The following is an 18,642-nucleotide window of genomic DNA, read 5'->3' as shown; positions in this document are numbered from 1 at the left end:
TTCCATGTATTTTCTGAAGGATGCAGAGTTATGGTCAGAATGGGATAGAAAAGATTTGTCAGCTTGATCCAGTTATTTGTAATAAAAATTAATTTTTAAAATGAGGTATAAAGAATTTTCTGACCAATTGCTTGATGACCACTTGAATTTACAAAACACAAAAAATTACTTAGAACTTTGAAGCTGGGACTACCACAGACACACGTGTGGTCATATGATCACAGTTCGGGTGCTTTGCAACCAGCTTGCATTTACAACTGGTCGCAACATTCCATGGTCATGTCATTGTGACTTGCCACATTTTTTGCCATTTTTCCAGCAGGAAATGGCAAAAAACACTCATTGATTAGTGACCACATAATTCACTTAATCACAATGACTCACATTAAGACTGTTTTAAAAATGGTTGTAAAATTGAGGCAAGTCAAATGGTGACCTGCTTAAAACTGCAATGACTGGATTAAAATTCCAGGCCCAATTGTGATTGTTAAGTGAGGACCACCTTATTTCTAAATCAACTCAACTCCTGCTTCATATAGGTTTATGTATTGGTGAGGAATCTGAGTGGATGCATGTTATAGATAATGTAGTCCAGGGGTGTCAAACATGCGGTGTCACGTCATCATGTGACATCACATGATTTCCCCCCCCTTTGCTAAAACGAAGGGTGGGCATGGCCAGCGTGTGATGCACCTGGCCCGTGGCCGCAAGTTTGACACCCCGGTGTCATTAATAATGGTTACCCTAGAAATCTCTTAGCAGTACTTTCACTTCATGTATTTCTTCTTTTTCTACCAGGTTATGGTTTTTATGGCCAGATGATAATATAAAGAATAAAAGAAGCAAGAACAAGTGTGGTTGTCTTGGTGGCTGTCGTTTTTTTGGTGGCCCCGGGTCAGGATTAGACTTCTTCAAGTTTGAAGAATTGACACCGTCAAGTAGCTCTGCTTTTTCAAATGCAAGTGCAGAATCAGATATGTTTTATGGGCAATCTTTACTGCAACCTGGAGAATGGATTATTACTAAAGAACTTCCAAAAATTCCAGATGGTAAAAGATTTGCATCTGTCTGTCTGTCTATCTGTAAACATGTAAAAGTTTACTGTTAATTAAACATCAAACTATTTTGAATATAAATATTCAAGTAAAAGAAATCATGCATTTAACAGAAGTATTGCACAAAAAGTGATCTTGAATACAAACTTTTACTCACACAAACACATACTGTTTAAAACATGTTAATGCTCAGTTAGAGTTATAGGAAAATTCATGATTAACAGATAACAGATAATCAGAGTTGGAAGGGACCTTGTAGATCATCTAGTCCATCCCCCCACCCAAGTGGGAGACCCTATACCATTTCTGACAGATGGCAGTCCAATCTCTTCTTGAAAGTCTCAAGTGACAGCGCTCCCACAACTTCCGAGGGCAAGGTGTTCCATTGATTGATTGTTCTCACTGTCAGAAAGTTTCTCCTTATTTCCAGGTTAAATCTCTTCTTGTTCAGTTTCCATCCATTATACCTTCTCTGGCCTACAGGAGCTTTAGAAAATAGCTTGACCCCTTCCTCTCTGTGGCAGCCCCTCAGATATTGGAAGACCGTTATCATGTCTCCCCTGGTCCTTCTCTTCACTAGACTAGCCATGCCCAGTTCCTGTAACCGTTCTTCATATATTTTAGTCTCCAGTCCCCTAATCATCCTGGTTGCTCTTCTCTATACATTTTCTAGAGTCTGAACATCTTTTTTACAGTGTGGTGACCAAAACTGGATGTAGTATTCTAGGTGAGGTCTTACTAAGGCTTTATAGAGGTATTAGTTCCTCACTTGATCTTGATTGTATCCCTGTTAATGCAATTTAGGATTGCATTAGCTTTTTTGGCTGCTGCTACACACTGCTGGCTCATATTTAGCTGGTTGTCCACTAAGACTCCAAGATCCCTCTCAAGGTTACTGCTATTGAACCTGGTTTCACCCAGTCTAGACTAGACTAGCTAAGCCCAGTTCCTGCAACTGTTCATTGTATGTTTTATGATACAAAATATTCCACTTTAAAAACCAGGCTGGTTTGCTAATGGCTGGCACATGTTTTAGTGTTTCTTAAAAAATATGCTATTTATTCATTTATTTAAAAAAAAAAACAAGAACAAAATATTGGTATCTATAATATTCATAAATTTAGCACAAAATATATAATTGTTTTTAGGTAAGGAAAATGGTGTAAAGGCAAAAGAATGGGAATGCCGACCTGTAGGTGCAGAATCTGGAAGAAAATCCCAGCAATTAAATTTACAAGTACCTCTGCGATCTCATAGTTCTTCATCATCTTCAGAGGAGAATAGTAGTTCCAGTGCTGCGCTTCCCTTGCTTGCAGGTGACAGGGAAAGTCCTTCTGCCATGGAAGACCACTTAGGACAAAAGGCGCTCTTGACAAGTTCAAAAAAAGAAGATGCCCATGAAAGGTGAGCATTTACTTCTCAATAGCATCTTATTCCACTATGGAATTGTCACGTTTATGTGCTTTTTTCAAATATTTGTTGTTTGCTTTATTTGAGTAAAACCTGTATTGTTAAAGCATGCTGCTTGGGATTTGGGAGGATTGGAAAAACAAAGCAGGGGACCATGTTCCTTCCTTCCTTTTAGAGCAGAGGTCTCCAACTTTGGCAACTTTAAGCCTGACAGGCTTCAACTCCCAGAGTTCCCCAGTAGCAAAGCTGGCTGGGGAATTCTGGGAGTTGAAATCCGCTATGCTTAAGATTGCCATGATTGGAGATCCCTGTTCTAGAGAAAGTATGGGGAGCCAGTGATTTTTCAGATGTTAAATTTAACTGAATTTCTAATCACTGACCACGGTGGCTAAGGTGGGCTTTTGCCAACATTTGGAAAGTCACATATATTAATATTTCTATCGTGCATGTTTATTTTCAAGTTTCTCAATGTACAACATCAGTTGTTATCCAATATCCAACAGTTAGGACTAAAATAACTCTGAAAACCTTTTTCTTTCGTTGTGTTTCAAAGAAATCTACAATCACAGTTTCTATGTCAACCCCGAATAAATGTTATTGATATTGAATTCTGTGCAGTTTGCATCACTGTATATATTTTTTTCTAGTAGTATAGCAGAAGGATCAGCAAATAGCCCAGTATCTCCTAATCTACAAGAAAAGCCTGTTGGACAATCTCCTCTTAGATCTCCTTTGAAACGGCAAGAATCAGTATGTTCTGGTCGACTTGGAAGCACCAAAAGTCTTACTACAGCTTTCTATGGTGATAAGCAGCCTGTTCCAGTCGGTGTACAGTTCAGCGGTGATGTTTCCCGTAGTGATGAAAATGTCTTAGATTCTCCAAAGCAAAGAAGAAGTTTTGGTTCTTTTCCTTATACACCTTCTGCAGACTCAAATTCGTTTCATCAGTATCGTTCTATGGACTCCAGCATGTCAATGGCTGATAGTGAAGCCTACTTCTCGGCTGCTGAGGACTTTGAACCCATCAGCAGTGATGAAGGCCCAGGAACCTATCCTGGGAGGAAAAAGAAGAGAAAACAAGCCAAACAAATTGATTATGGGAGGGGATCAATGTATCACAGTGTAGAAGGACCACTTACTACTACCTGTCATGGAGAAACTACTCAAGATACAAAATCTGTACCAATAAAGATGCATCCCTCGCAAGCTTCATTTGTGTCTGCTTTGGGAGGAGAGGATGATCTTGTTGAACATATATATATCATAGAAACTGAGAAGGCTCCTGAAAATGAACAAATCACTTCCCAGCAGCCTTTAATGAACTGCTACCAAAGTTACCTCACTCAGTACCAAGTGATTAATTGGTCAGTAAAACATCCAACAAACAAAAGGACCTCCAAATCATCTTTACATAGGCCATTAGATCTCGACACTCCAACTAGTGAAGAAAGTTCCTCATATTTTGAGCAGCTTTCTGTTCCAAGTTTTAAGGTAAAAACCACAATGTATTTGTTGATCTACCTATCTACATGTATGTGGAAAAATAAAATGGAAAAAAATCAATAGTAAAAAAAACTTCAATAACTTATGGTAGTTGTCCTAATTCAGATTACCTGGTGGCATTAGCTTACTATAGTAACACAAATGTTTATTTGTTTTTGAAACAATAGAATAGTAGAGTTGGAAGGGACCATGGGGGTCTTCTAGTCCAATGCTCTGCTTTAACACCCACATTAACAGGGTGGATGCTTCATACTTTTAGGGAGAGGCATTTCAAACAGTAGGGGCTATCCTACAGAAGCCTGTCATCCTGTCTGTCTGTCTGTCTATCATATGGCATATATGTTTTCGTAGATTTTCACAGGTACAGGTATGCAGGTCTTGGCATGTTTGGGTCTTTTCCCGTGTAAGATTTTACACGTGTAAGATTATGTATGTATGTATGTATGTATGTATGTATGTATGTATGGCATTCAGCTTTGTTCGGGTATTTTCCCACGTCATTATAGTTGTGCTTTTAAAGTTGTAGCAACGTTTCGGCAGAATCTCATCTGCCATCATCAGGCTTCTGTATTGTGTTCATCTGTCACAGCTGAATACCATACATGTAAGTACCTGTGAAAACTTAAGAAAATATACATACATACATACATATAAAATTTCATCTAGATTATTAAAACACAATAAAATATAAATGTTAGGAGGATCTATGTTCAAATACCAATGTCTAGGCCATCTAACCATGTGATGTGATGTCTACAGTTTGATGTGGGATCCCACAGTCACACTGAAGGGAGGATACCATGCCCCATTTATACTTTATACACAGAGACTTGGCAGATGCCATGGGAGCTGCAAATCCGGTTCAGGATTGCCCACTGCTGGTTTGGTAGCTCTTTTGTCCGGTCATTTATATACCTTCTTATGTCTGGGTGTTCAGCGACCCATGTGGCTTTCCATTGGGAATCAATGTTAAAATTGTTGGGCAGATGTTATGCAAGTGCCAGTGGGGGCTTCCTTCCGGATGATAAATGAGGAAGGTTGGCATGTACCAGTAGGAGTGAATTGTTCACAATTTTTCTGTAGTCATCGTTTCTATTTTACATGCACTGTTTGTGGGAAAGGAATTCTTAACATGCCTTCTCTACATGAGTAGATCAGATAGATAGATAGATAGAGTCAATTCTGGCAAGGCTTGGACTGATCTTTCTTTCTTCTGTATCATGACCTGTACTTTGAATTGAGCATGGAAGCTTAGTCTCAACTGATACAGTTGCTTTAACATTGATATTATTTCTTATGCCACTGTTAATAATTTTATATTAGTTGCAGCTTATCAGATTTCCAAATGCATTCCATGTTACTGCTGTTCAATTGGATAGTGATTAAAGCATATCAGAGTATAATGATCCAAGTAGAGTTGATTTGGCATACCAGCTAGAGCTGGGCAAAAGCCCCCCCCCCTCCCCAGCCTACTTACTGAATAGGAACAAAAAGTCCATGGGAACCCTCAAATCACCTCCTTGTGTGGAGTATAATCCTGTCCAGAGTAAGTACTTGGAACAGTGCCTCTCTGTTCTTCAAAGATTTATTGATAAGTATTAATTCTCTCTTGATAGGATTTAATCTCAAGGTTCTTTCACCCCATATAAATGCATATTGTTTCCAGATTAACCTAAGATTTCCACACTGAGCCTTGGCACAGTGGTTAGAATGAAGTACTGCAGGTTACTTTTGTGGACTGCTGGCTGCCTGAGAAGAATATGATACAATGCACTAACAAGGTCTAACAGGATCAAAAGAGTGCATTTCCTTCCCATTTATATCTTGAGAAAAGTTATTAAGCAAAGTGATTAGTGCCATTTCTATTTCACAATTAGGTCTGAATGGAATTAAAAAGGATCTAGATAAATTGTTTCTTCTAGAATTTCCCATACAAATAAATTGCAAAGAATGCATTCAAAATAATTTATAATTTCACTGAATCCTTAATGGTGAATTTTTGAAATGTTAAAAATATAGAAAATAACTTCTGTTTCTAAGTGAGTGAACTTACTCATTTGGAATTTATCATAGTAAAATCTGTTTGAATTAGGAATTCATTTTGAAATCTTTTAAATTCGAACTTGCCACAGGCAACTCAACTGAATTGTTTATATACATTCATTTGGTACTTTAAATTATATTAATGACATATCAATGCTTAAATTGCCATGCTTGATCATATAAAAATTTAAAGATAGAAAGGAATATAAAATATTCCAGGACAAGAGATTTATGAAACCTCTCAAAGAGTAATAGCATTTTTTTTTTCAGATTGTTAAACAAGGTCTTAAAGCTAATGCTCTACTGGATCGAGGCATGCAGCTTACAGGATCAACTTCTAAGTGAGTAACAAGTTATGATGCATTTGTAATATGTTGAAAGTTAAATTATCCTTTTTACATATTACAAAGGTGGTGGTGTCGATAAAGTTTTGTTCCACAATTTGGGAATATAAAAATAACAGTCCCCTTTAGTGGTGCGGAATATTTTCTGAATATTTGTATCTTATACAATTGTTCCTGTTAAAAAATAATGAAATGCTGCTCATTTACAGGTGAAACTCAAAAAATTAGAATATCGTGCAAAAGTTCATTTATTTCAGTAATGCAACTTAAAAGGTGAAACTAATATATGAGATAGACTCATTACATGCAAAGCAAGATAGTTCAAGCCATGATTTGTCATAATTGTGATGATTATGGCTTACAGCTCATGAAAACCCCAAATCCACAATCTCAAGAAATTAGAATATTACATGCAATCAATAAAACAAGGATTGTACATAGAACAATATCGGACCTCTGAAAAGTATAAGCACGCATATGTACTCAGTACTTGGTTTGGGCCCCTTTTGCAGCAATTACTGCCTCAATGTGGCGTGGCCTGTGGCACTGCTGAGGTGCTATGGATGCTTCAATAGCGGCCTTCAGCTCTTCTGCATTGTTTGGTCTCATGTCTCTCATCTTTCTCTTGGCAATGCCCCATAGATTCTCTATGGGGCTCAGGTCAGGTGAGTTTGCTGGCCAATCAAGCACAGTAATCCCACGGTCATTGAACCAGGTTTTGGTGCTTTTGGCAGTGTGGGGAGGTGCCAAGTCCTGCTGGAAAATGAAGTCAGCATCCCCATAAAGCTCGTCTGTGGAAGGAAGCAGGAAATGCTTCAAAATCTCCTGGTAGATTGACCCTGGACTTAATGAAGCACAGTGGACCAACACCAGCAGATGACATGGCTCCCCAAATCAACACAGACTGTGGAAACTTCACACTGGACTTCAAGCATCTAGCAGTGTGTGCCTCTCCATTCTTCCTTCAGACTCTGGGTCCTTGGTTTCCAAATGAGATGCAAAAGTTACTCTCATCAGAAAAGAGGACTTTGGACCACTGAGGAACAGACCAGTTCTGTTTTTCTTTAGCCCAGGTAAGGCGCTTCTGACATTTGTTGTTCAGGAGCGGCTTGACAAGAGGGATACGGCATTTGAAGCCCATGTCCAGGATCCGTCTGTGTGTGGTGGCTCTTGATGCACTGACTCCATCCTCAGTCCACTCCTTGTGAAAGTCCCCAAGACTTTTGAATGGCCTTTTTCTGACAATCCTCTCCAGGCTGCGGTCATCTCTGCTGCCTGTGCACCTTTTTCTTCCACACTTTTCCCTTCCACATAACTTTCTATTAATGTGCTTTGATACAGCACTTTGGGAACATCCAACTTCTTTTGCAATTACCTTTTGAGGGTTTCCCTCCTTATGAAGTGTGTCAGTGATGGTTTTCTGAACAACTATCAGGTCAGCAGTCTTTCCCATGATTGTGATTCCTACTGAACCAGACTGAGAGACCATTTAAAGACTCAGGAACCCTTTGCAGGTATTATGGCTTAATTAACTGATTAGTGTGGGACACTTTGAGCCTAGAATATTGAACTTTTTCACAATATTCTAATTTTCTGAGATTTTCTGGATTTAGGGTTTTCATGAGCTGTAAGCCATAATCATCTTGATTATGTCACATAATGGCTTGAACTATCTTGCTTTGCATGTAATGAGTCTATCTCATGTATTAGTTTCACCTTTTAAGTTGCATTACTGAAATAAATGAACTTTTGCACGATATTCTAATTTTTGGAGTTTCACCTGTATTTGCACTGAGTTTTCACCCTATAGAAATAGTTTCTAGGCTGCTGATTCTTATAAGCTGATTTTGTTTTCTGACTATTCTGAACATTTTTCAGATTCAGTAATATTTATTAGACTAGCTTTTTTGAAAGTTTGAAAAGTAAGCTTTTGAGGTTTTTAATGGAAAGTTATATTAATTCATCAAACGTCTAAGAAATTATGAAGCTTATGTAGAACTTAATTGATATGATGAAATGTGTAGTATGCTATAGCTTGCTAAGGATAGCAGAAACATGATGAAAAGTATTTATGAACATTGTCTTACATTTCTTGTGCCTATCAAATAGTTTCTGTACTATGCTTAAGAAAAACTCCTTGCTTTAAAAATGTCTTTGGCATGCAAAAAACCTGATGAATTGCTGTTTAATCATTTAAAATTTAATCCATATATCGTTTGGAAATATTTTTATTTATAGTTGAATAAGAGGTCTTCATTATATACAGTTTGTTTACAATGATGAACCAACATATATTTTCAAAAAGAGTAGCATTAATTTGATGCCAGAAATGTTTATCATTTAAGACATTCTAGTACTTGAAGCTGGTTCTCATAATAATTATAGAAATATAACATCTACCATCTTCTTATACCAAAATTGCTTATTGGAGGATATGTCTTGTAAATATAATATTAGAAATGCATTTATGTCTCTGATTCTATGAACTGGTAGGATGCATTTTATGTGTAAAAAAAAATTAAACTACAGATAGAAAAAAAATTAAAATTAGTTCAAACTAGTGACATGAGAAAGCATCGATTCAATGCTTGGTTCTATTGTCTTCTGGATACTTATTCGTGTTATTACTTTGTTTTTGTGTGAAAGCTTATTACTTTTCAAATTAGGATATACTTTGTTCATTTACTGCACTTATCATAAGTAGATCATAGTATCCTGAAAAGATGGTTAGGTAAATAATCTTTTCCAATAAATTCTATTGTGGCAAGTAATCAGCAAAAAAGTTTAATATTTTGTTTCCCATTTATTTATTTAGCACTCCATATACTCCTTTGGAAAAGAAAATCCTTGATAATACAGATGATGAAACTGTAACAGAGGAATGGACTCTTGATCATCCAGTTTGTCAAACCAGAACAACGGCTATTGTTGAAGTAAAAGGAACTGTGGATATAGTTCTTAGTCCTCTTGTAGCAGAAGTTTTAGACAGGTATTTCTTAGTTTCAAGAGCTATATGCACATAATATGGTTGTCATATTTCTTATTGGCCTGGGAAAGTACAAACATATGTTGTCTGAAGCAGATGTGAATAAAGAGTCTTTTCATTATTATTTTTTCCTGCAGCCTCATGTGTTATGTCTTCTTATCTCTCTTCTCCTTGCATTACCGGATATATGTGGCCATATAAGCCAGTATGATAGTCAAGAGACACAGGTCCATGTAAGCCATGGAAACTTACTAGGTGACGTTGATGTCACCCAGCCCTTTTTAGCCCAACCTACTTCACCATCACATGGATAAAACAAAATGTGATAACATTTGATATTTCTTGATCTCCTGTCTTAAAAAAATATTACTTATAGGCCAAACAAGACCATTATTAAGGCTGTACTTGAACTTTTAGCAAAGAGCTTATTCTAGGTAGATACTAGGGGGAAAAAACAAGCCACTATGTGGAAAAACATTTCTTCATATTTTCCCCATTTTTCCCCTGCCTCTTCTCTCCAAAATCCCTATCATTTTCTTCCTGGAAGGCACCAGCAATGTAAGAGAAATTGAGGCAAGAGAAAGCGACTAGCATAAATATACTTGAGCTCCTTAATCAAGTATAGACAGACAGAAAGCTTTTATCTGGCCAGGTGGCCATTCAGAATCTAAAAACCAATTCTGTTTAGAAAACATCAGTTGTATAGTAGCAAAATTGTTGAAGAGGTTTCTGCTGTCTAGTCATTTTTGACTCTATTGGGTACTCATCTCCGTTTCTTAGCCAAGAGAGCCAGCATTGTCCAAAGACATTTCCATGGTCATGTAGGCAGCATGACTATGAGCCAAGGCGCATGAAACGTTTCCCACTATTTATGTACTTGAATTTGGATGCTTTTGAACTGCTATGTGCGTCGGAGCTAGGGCAGTTAATGGGAGCTCATCCTGTCAAGTGGCACTTGTGTCTCAAACCCAGGCTGTCAGCTTTATAGTTGAGAAGCTCAGCATTTTTAACCACTGAGCCATCGCATCCTTCCCTTATTAATGTGGTACACACTAATAAATCCCAAACTGATTTAATGTGGCCCTAACACACAATCTTTTTTTATTTTCCTATGGTTGGTTAAGGTAAGAGGAACAAAAGAATACAGAGTATAATTTGATAAAACAAAGGAATTGGCATTTTGGGTTATACCAGTTCATGGATTGATATAATTTCATTTTCACAAATTAACTTTTTAATGTTTTTAAAATGTTTTTCATGCAAGCTACCAAAGCCATTGGGAGATTAGGTAGTGGACAACTTTAATAATAAATAAAACTATTGGGGCTTCCCTTACATTGACAAATCCTGAAATTTCTGCTACCTGCTTATTTATTCATTAAATTTATTTGCTGCCCATCTAGCTATCAAGTGAATCTGGATGGCTTACAGATTATTAATAACAATATAGACTATTAGAAGTTTAAAAGTATTAAAACATTGGACATTGAAATTTAAAACAGCATTTTTTGCTTAGGAGGAAAACTTAATAGCAATAGCACTTATATTCCGCTTCATAGTGTTTTCATAACCTTCTCTAAGCAGTTTAAAGAGTCAGCATATTGCCCCCAATAATCTGGGTCCTCATTTTACCGACCTCGGAATGACGGAAGGCTGAGTCAACTTTGAACTGATCAGGATCAAATTGCTGAACTGCTGGCAGCCGGAAGTCAGCAGAAGTAGCCTGCAGTACTGCATTCTGTGCACTGCGCCATCATGGCTCTTAATACATGTGTAAATGTAATCATTGTAAAAAAATAAATTTTATGGATGCATTTATTATAAATAACTTCAAAGTTTTAGATATGTTAATTTGGCTATATTTTTCTCAAGCCTTTTATAAAGGGACAAGTAGATAAAATCTTACCTGAAACCTGCTTTCAACATTTATTTTGGACTAATTTTTCCTATAGGTATATCGAAGCAATGGTGCACTGTGCCAGCACACGTCATGCAGCAGCCATTGTGGATGGTTTGCATTGTAAGGTTCTCAGAGAAGCTGTCCAGAATAGAAAAACATCATTTTCAGAAAATGTATGTATAATTGTCTAATTAAATTTCTTATTATTGCAAAGGTTTATTATTTTCATACAGCCTTTTGCCTTCCCAAAATGTGCTTTGGCTTTTTTTTCTTATTTGGCTAACTAAACAACAACAGAATAATCATACTGTATATTTAGTCCTCAAAGATGAGACAGAAAGAAAAGCTTTGTTTCAAGAGATGGGGTGGAAGAGGAATACATTATATTTACTCCATTTATTTTTTATAAATAAGCATATGCTATAATACATAAGCAAAGAAAAATTGCTTTACACAAGTAAAGAAAAATAATTCTCCTATTAGCAAAAACAGAAAAACTTAACTGCCAAAATGGAGAAAGAGGCAAAAGTATGTGGGTTCCAGAGAGAAAAGGATGGGTGGAGGAGAGAATATAAAACAAAATGGAAGATTTATGGAATTACATTTAAAATATTCTATTGTCTAAAAGAATTAGGACTTCTTGAATTTAGAGCATATATAGAGCGCTTATTTCTATTGCTATCAAATGAATGTGTAGAAGAAAAGACATGATACCATTCTGAAACAGTAAAACTGTAACTTTAAATTAAATTAAAGTCCTTTTAGATTTTATTGTTCTCTTGCCTATTTTTTGGAACCAGACATGTCAGTCCTAGGCCAAGTATCACACTTGATCCAAAAGAGTTGAACATATCTCATTTAAATCTTAACTGCAACATGTACTGCTGTTCTTCTGTTTTAAAGCTATCTTCTAAACAAGATGTAAGAGGAACAAAAATTGAAACCCCAGCTACTGGAACAACTCAAGTAAAGACACAAGCCAATGTTTTTCTCAAACAAGACAATGTGACTATTAAAGGTCTACAAGCCAATGTTACAGTACCTAAGGTAATTAACATTTTGACCGAGTAGTCTTGGAAAATGCACTAAACCTTAGCAAGAATTGTCTTGAAAGTTGGGAGACATTATTTTGTACAGATTTGGGCTAGGTGAAGGACCCATGTTTTTGACATCTTCTCTATTTAAAAAAGACAACTACCTAATCTGGATCCTAAGAGAAGAACACTAATATGTTGAAGAGAAGTATAGGCATGAAATTATTTGAAGCTATGAATCATGGTCATTGTAATTGTACTACCTGTGTCAATGTCAAAATTGGCCAATGGGAAAATGGTAATCAACCTTGGTATGGATTCCTTCATTGTCTACAAAACTTCAAGATGAAATATAGGTAGTCCTCATCTTATGAGCACAATTGATTCCAAAATCTGTTAAGTGAGATATCTGTTAAGTGAATTTTGCCCCATTTTACAACCTTTCTTGTCTCAATTGTTAAGCGATACGTTAGTAACACATTTGTTAATTGAATCTGGCTTCCCCAATGACTTTGCTTGTCAGAAGGTTACAAAAGGTGATCACATGACCTTGGGACATAGCATAAATATGAACCAGTTGCCAAGCATCTGAATTTTGATCACATGATCATGGGAATGCTGCAATGGTTGTAACTGAAAAACTGTCATAAGTCACTTTTTAGTGCCATTGTAACTTTCAGCGGTCACTAAATGAACTGTTGTAACTTGAGGACTACCTGTACTACATAATGTATTAGTTGGAACAACAACTAAGGCACATTTAGCCAATTGCAAATACAGGTAACTTTCTTCCCTGGAGTGTCAGTACTTATCCAGGAAAGTGATTAATACGTCAAGGTACTACTGGTCCAAAGTAGTACTTACAAAGATTCAAGATGTTTATGACTAAATAAAGAAAATATGGATGAGTCAGGAACATTTTATTTCTAGTAAGGAATAGTAAATAGTATTCTAGTAAAGAATAGGTCCATACTGGTTCCATGCAACAATGTAGAAAAGAATTTCATGGCTGACCATAATTGAACCCAAAGAATGTTGTGGATGTTTTTTCCCAAATACTAGTTGTACTTTCAATAATTTATCAATCTCCCATAAATATGTCAGTTGTGCTTATCCTAATTCAATGACAAAATGTGCAACATGAATGTTGATAACATCTCTTTAGATAAAGTGGTGCTCATGCTTTCATGAAATTTTGAAAAACATTTGTTGAGTGAAAAAACACCTGATTTGTATGTTTCTTCTTAAATCTATGGAATAACTTTTCTAGGTAAATTTATGCTTACTTCAAGCATCAATTGAAGAATCATCAGGAACAGCCATAGCCAAAAATGTAACTCATGTTTCTTTAGTGGCTTTGTGCTTTGATAGGATTGCCACACAAGTCCGTATGAACAGGTAAGACAACATTTTTAATAAGTCATACCTTAGTTACATTTTTAATAGTAGATTCAACATTGTGACAAAAACATTGCTTCTGGACTCTTCTTCATCTCTATGGGGTCCATATAGTTCAGATTTGGTCTGTATAATACAGTTTTTTTTAAAAAATTGTTAAATGATATGGGACAGATTTATAATGTAAATGAGTAACAAATTCCTTCAGTTATACATATGTATTCATCTAACAAAATGAAATTCAATGTAGAGAAAAGTAAAGTCCTACACTTAGGCAAGAAAAACCAAAAGCACACATATAGACTGGGTGAAACCAGGTTCAATAGCAGTAACCTTGAGAGGGATCTTGGAGTCTTAGTGGACAACCAGCTAAATATGAGCCAGCAGTGTGTAGCAGCAGCCAAAAAAGCTAATGCAATCCTAAATTGCATTAACAGGGATACAATCAAGATCAAGTGAGGAACTAATACCACTCTATAAAGCCTTAGTAAGACCTCACCTAGAATACTACATCCAGTTTTGGTCACCACACTGTAAAAAAGATGTTCAGACTCTAGAAAATGTATAGAGAAGAGCAACCAGGATGATTAGGGGACTGGAGACTAAAACATATGAAGAACGGTTACAGGAACTGGGCATGGCTAGGCTAGTGAAGAGAAGGACCAGGGGAGACATGATAGCAGTCTTCCAATATTTGAGGGGCTGCCACAGAGAGGAGGGGGTCAAGCTATTTTCTAAAGCGCCTGTAGGCCAGACAAGGAATAATGGATGGAAACTGAAGGAGGAGAGATTTAACCTGGAAATAAGGAGAAACTTTCTGACAGTGTGAATAATCAACCAATGGAACAGCTTTCACTCGGAAGCTGTGGGAGCATCATCACTTGAAACTTTCAAGAAGAGATTGGACTCTTTGGACTCTTTGTCATTTGTCAGAAATGATGTAGGGTCTCCCGCTTGGGTGGGGGTTGGACTAGATAACGTACAAGGTCCCTTCCAATTATCTGTTATCTATATTAATAAAAAAAAATTGTTAGCAAACAAAAGAGGTATTTAAATTACTGATACAAGAAACTGCATTTTCTGAGATGTCTCAAATATTTCTTTTCTTTCTTTTTAATTAAAAGAGGTGTGGTTGAAGAGAATAATACAAACAGTACAGAAACTAGGAGAGGTTCTGTAACTTTTGAGAAGTATATCCATTCCAATAAAATGCAACCCCAATCCTCTGGCTCTCTACGATCAAATGCTGGAGCAGAAAAAGGAAAAGAAATTGCAGCTAAACTTAATATTCATCGTATTCATGGGCAACTCAGAGGCTTAGATACTTCAGGTAAGCCTTTTTGTAATGCTAATTTGGCAGTGCTTTACTACGAAAAATTTATTAAAACTAGAATATATCTTATTAAGAATATATCTTATATGTGTAAGAATCCCCCCTATTTTTATTTTAGTTGAAAAAAGTTAAAATACAAAACTCCAAAATTAAAAACAAACAAAAAAACACAGAACAAGACATTTAAAAAAGGTTCATTAAAGAAGAAGAAAAATCCAACATATATACATATATTATTCCTCCTAGTTTAATGCTGATTAATAAATTACTAAAATATTGTTTTTCTTGTGAAACAGACCCCCAACAATTTTAAACTACAAAATCTATCTGCAGTTTATTGACATGTCATCTTTATACTATATTAATGACAAAATAATTAACAGGAAAAACAATAATAATAAAGAAGGCAAAATTAGTTTCAAAACCAAATAACAAAACTGTTAAATTAATCAATTTTTGAACTTTTAGAAAATTTATCAAGACATTTTATCAATCCCAGTTACTCAGAAGTCTCATCCCAAGAGTTAAGAGTAATTCATCTTTAATTAAATATCCATATTTTGTTTCTTAATAGCAATTAATTAATATTAACAATATTAACAGTTAATATTAACAAGTAATAACAATTGTTGTCTAATTAAATATAATAAATTCAAATTTTACAATCGGTCTTTCTTTCTAACCAAGTTCAGATGAAGGTGGTTTCCGATTAATTGTGATAAATCCATTTGCCAATCTTCTCCAGTTCTCCTGGGGAAAACTAATTTGCCACTTCTCCATTTACTCAGGTATCTGCTATTGTAAGAGTTCAGGCCTGAACTTCAAAGTAGTGTATGCAATCAGTTCAGTTAGTTCTATGTCTATATATGTCATGCCCTTGTTGGAATCTGATTCGGAGGAGGAGGCCAAGCAGCTAACAGGGAGTGGGAGTGTGGCTCCATTGGCTGTGGAAGAAACTGGGGAAGGGCAAAGGCTGGCTGGGCAGATCAGGGGTGAGGGAGAGGGAATTCGGAGGAAGACCCATGCCCACCCTCTCTTCATCCTGGGACATGCAGGGAGGAATGGAGAAAGGAGCAACATGAGTTGCATGGCTTACGGGGGAGGAAAGGGCCCTGATTCCCTTCATTAGCTGCAGCTGGGGAAAACAGTGTTTAAAGAGGAAGCTGCTCACAGCAAAGTTGTTGGGAGCAAATTGTGAATTATCTGGTATCGTTGAGGCTTATCTGGGTTCCTGATGTCTTCCCAACTGTGTGTTTTGCTGGGCTTTCAAGTCTGCAATTCCTTTTCCTGCCCTGTCAAGTTAATTACTGCAGCGTGGTTTGTGTGGATTTTTATTTCCAGTTTATATGTACTTTGTTTTGGACTGAATTTCCTCCACTTAAGGACTGTTCTTGGGTGAGTTTTTTTCTCCAGCCGAAGGTAACCTGGACATTGGGGGCAAAGTTGGAGTTATTAAAAGGTCATTTCTTGCTTATTTAACTGTGTTGCCTTTGTGCCACGCCCCAGGTCATCACACTATAACTAATATCTCTTTCCAATGAGTCTGTAGCAGTGGTGGTGTGCTACAAGTTTGGACTGGTTTCGCCAAACCGGTAGTAAAAGATGACAATCATCTGAGAGGAGGGGGAAAAATCCTCCATCAGCTGAGAGGAAAAAGAAGAGAAAGCTTAGGCTGAGGCAAAGATATTTTCTGGATATTTGATCCAAGATTAAAAGAGAAATGGCAAAAAGAACTTAAAATATTTTGCTAATTAAAAATGCAAAAAAACTGTGATGAGAGTCCATTATTAATGTAAATCAAATGAAAGCATTTTCCCGAGAATATGCTGTGTTTCCTTTTGGGGAAAGCGAAACTTATTCATGAAAATAATATAAATCAAAAGGAAATAGGAAAAAAAAAGCTAGAGTCCAGCAGGGTGTTGAAATAAATCAGAATTCAACCAACCAGTCAATGTTAAAGATAAAAAGCAGAGTAAAACAGAAAATTCAAAAGTTGAAACCCAGGCATACTTAAGAAAATGAACTGCTGAGAGGAAAATGGACCGGTGACTTTCCGACCACTTCAAGAGAAACTGGAATCTTCAAGACACTCCTGCCCAGGTGGGTCCACAACCATCCAAAGCCATCTTGGATCATTCCTAAGTTTCCCATTGAAATCCAGTGAGCAACACTGCTAGGGAACCAGTTTTTGGCAGCAAAATCAGCTGATCGTCAGGAAGAGAGAAAAAAATCCAAGTCTTATTTCTTTGAGAATGTTTTTGGCTTGTCTTTCCAGAACTTGGAAAGAAACTATTTCAACTTATAAGAAGAAATGTTAGAATCTTTCCTGCTCTAGCTCCAGAGAAATACTGATGCCAGATCATGTATTCTGCTGTAGAAAAAAGATTGCTTCTAGAACAGAGGTCGCCTTTTGGACCTCAGGGACCACCAAACGCATAATTTCAAAAACGCGGACCACTAGTATGAATTTTGACTGACGAGGGCTTGTGATGTTGGTGGAAAAGTCGGTCCCATATTCCAGAACTGCAGTAGTCACAGGACTGTGCACCGGCCTGCCATGGATGAGCTGCTTCAGGATGACCAAAGGGCCAGTCTTGTGACTACTGCAGCTCTGGAATATGGGACAAGCCCTTGGTGGGGTTGGAAATCTCTGCCATAGGGACTGGCACCTATAATGTGCAAATTTTCGGGTGGTGCAACGTGCAAAAAGCAACGCAGCCTTCGCCAGCCAGGACGAGGTAATGGTGCTGTTGCAGCAAGAGAGGGCTGGCAGCACAGGCCGGCTGAAGCGGCGGGCCATGTGGACAGCACAGCTTTGTGTTCCTGCACAGCCTGGATTGTTCTGGGTGGTACTTTGGGGGGGATATTTCTCTGTGGACCACCAAAATTTTCTCATGGACCACCAGTGGGCTGTCTCTCACCACTTGGCGACCACTATTCCAGAAAGTCCAGTGCACTGTAGTTTTTAATTGAAATAAAAACTCTTTCCAATAAAATTCTCTCATTTTTTTTTACATTGCAGATATGGGAATCTGTGCCATAACAGCCATTCCATTTGAAAAATCAAAAGTTCTTTTCACTTTGGAAGAGTTGGATGATTTTTCTTTTGTAGATGAAACTGATCATCAGGTAGTTCAAGATGTAACACGAATTGGGCCTAGCCAAGAAAAATGGGGCTGGATAATGTTTGAATGTGGAATTGAAAATCTGACAATAAAAGGTAAATAATCTTTCAACATGTTTAATATATGATAACACTGTAAACATTATAAAGAAACTGATATTTTCTATGTTTGTATATCCACAGGTGGTAGGCAAAGTGGCGCTGTATTGTATAATGCATTTGGCAATATAAGTAAATCGATAGCTACTGACAGAGGTGGATTTCTTGCATCCAATAATTCTTCAGATTCTCCAACTGGCAGTGGTTACAATACTGATGTGTCTGAAGAAATTCTCCACTGTGATTGCATTAGTGCTGGTTCTGATACTCGTTCAAATTCAGTTTCTGATGAGCATGTAAGACAGTTTTAAAATAGTCTTTGGACCCATTGCTAGCTGTTACTATTATGACAATATAATATTTTCCAATTTGCTAAATTAAACTGTTTTTCAATCTGATTTATTTTTCTGGGA

At 36.9% G+C, this 18,642-nt stretch overlaps 1 protein-coding gene across 13 annotated transcripts in view; it reads left to right on the top strand.

Moving 5' to 3' along the window:
- The window catches only part of BLTP1 (bridge-like lipid transfer protein family member 1), a 140,781-nt gene that overhangs the window by 54,821 nt on the left and 67,318 nt on the right, over positions 1–18,642 (top strand). For 12 of the 13 annotated variants that reach the window (XM_087936180.1, XM_087936187.1, XM_087936186.1 and 9 more), the window contains 11 exons: positions 799–1,049; positions 2,204–2,459; positions 3,113–3,956; positions 6,282–6,352; positions 9,171–9,344; positions 11,294–11,414; positions 12,145–12,288; positions 13,546–13,673; positions 14,798–15,003; positions 18,029–18,226; positions 18,314–18,525. In XM_087936180.1, coding sequence (XP_087792306.1) covers positions 799–1,049; positions 2,204–2,459; positions 3,113–3,956; positions 6,282–6,352; positions 9,171–9,344; positions 11,294–11,414; positions 12,145–12,288; positions 13,546–13,673; positions 14,798–15,003; positions 18,029–18,226; positions 18,314–18,525 — 2,605 coding nt within the window. The remainder of the gene's footprint in view (positions 1–798; positions 1,050–2,203; positions 2,460–3,112; positions 3,957–6,281; positions 6,353–9,170; positions 9,345–11,293; positions 11,415–12,144; positions 12,289–13,545; positions 13,674–14,797; positions 15,004–18,028; positions 18,227–18,313; positions 18,526–18,642) is intronic. The other variant, XM_087936177.1, reaches the window with a different exon arrangement.

Source organism: Pseudonaja textilis, chromosome 6, assembly GCF_049901715.1.
Source record: "Pseudonaja textilis isolate UNSWEBS1 chromosome 6, rPseTex1.2, whole genome shotgun sequence".
NCBI lineage: Eukaryota > Metazoa > Chordata > Lepidosauria > Squamata > Elapidae > Pseudonaja > Pseudonaja textilis.
The sequence above is the reverse complement of the archived record's forward strand: the minus strand, read 5'-3'. Positions and strand labels throughout refer to the sequence as shown.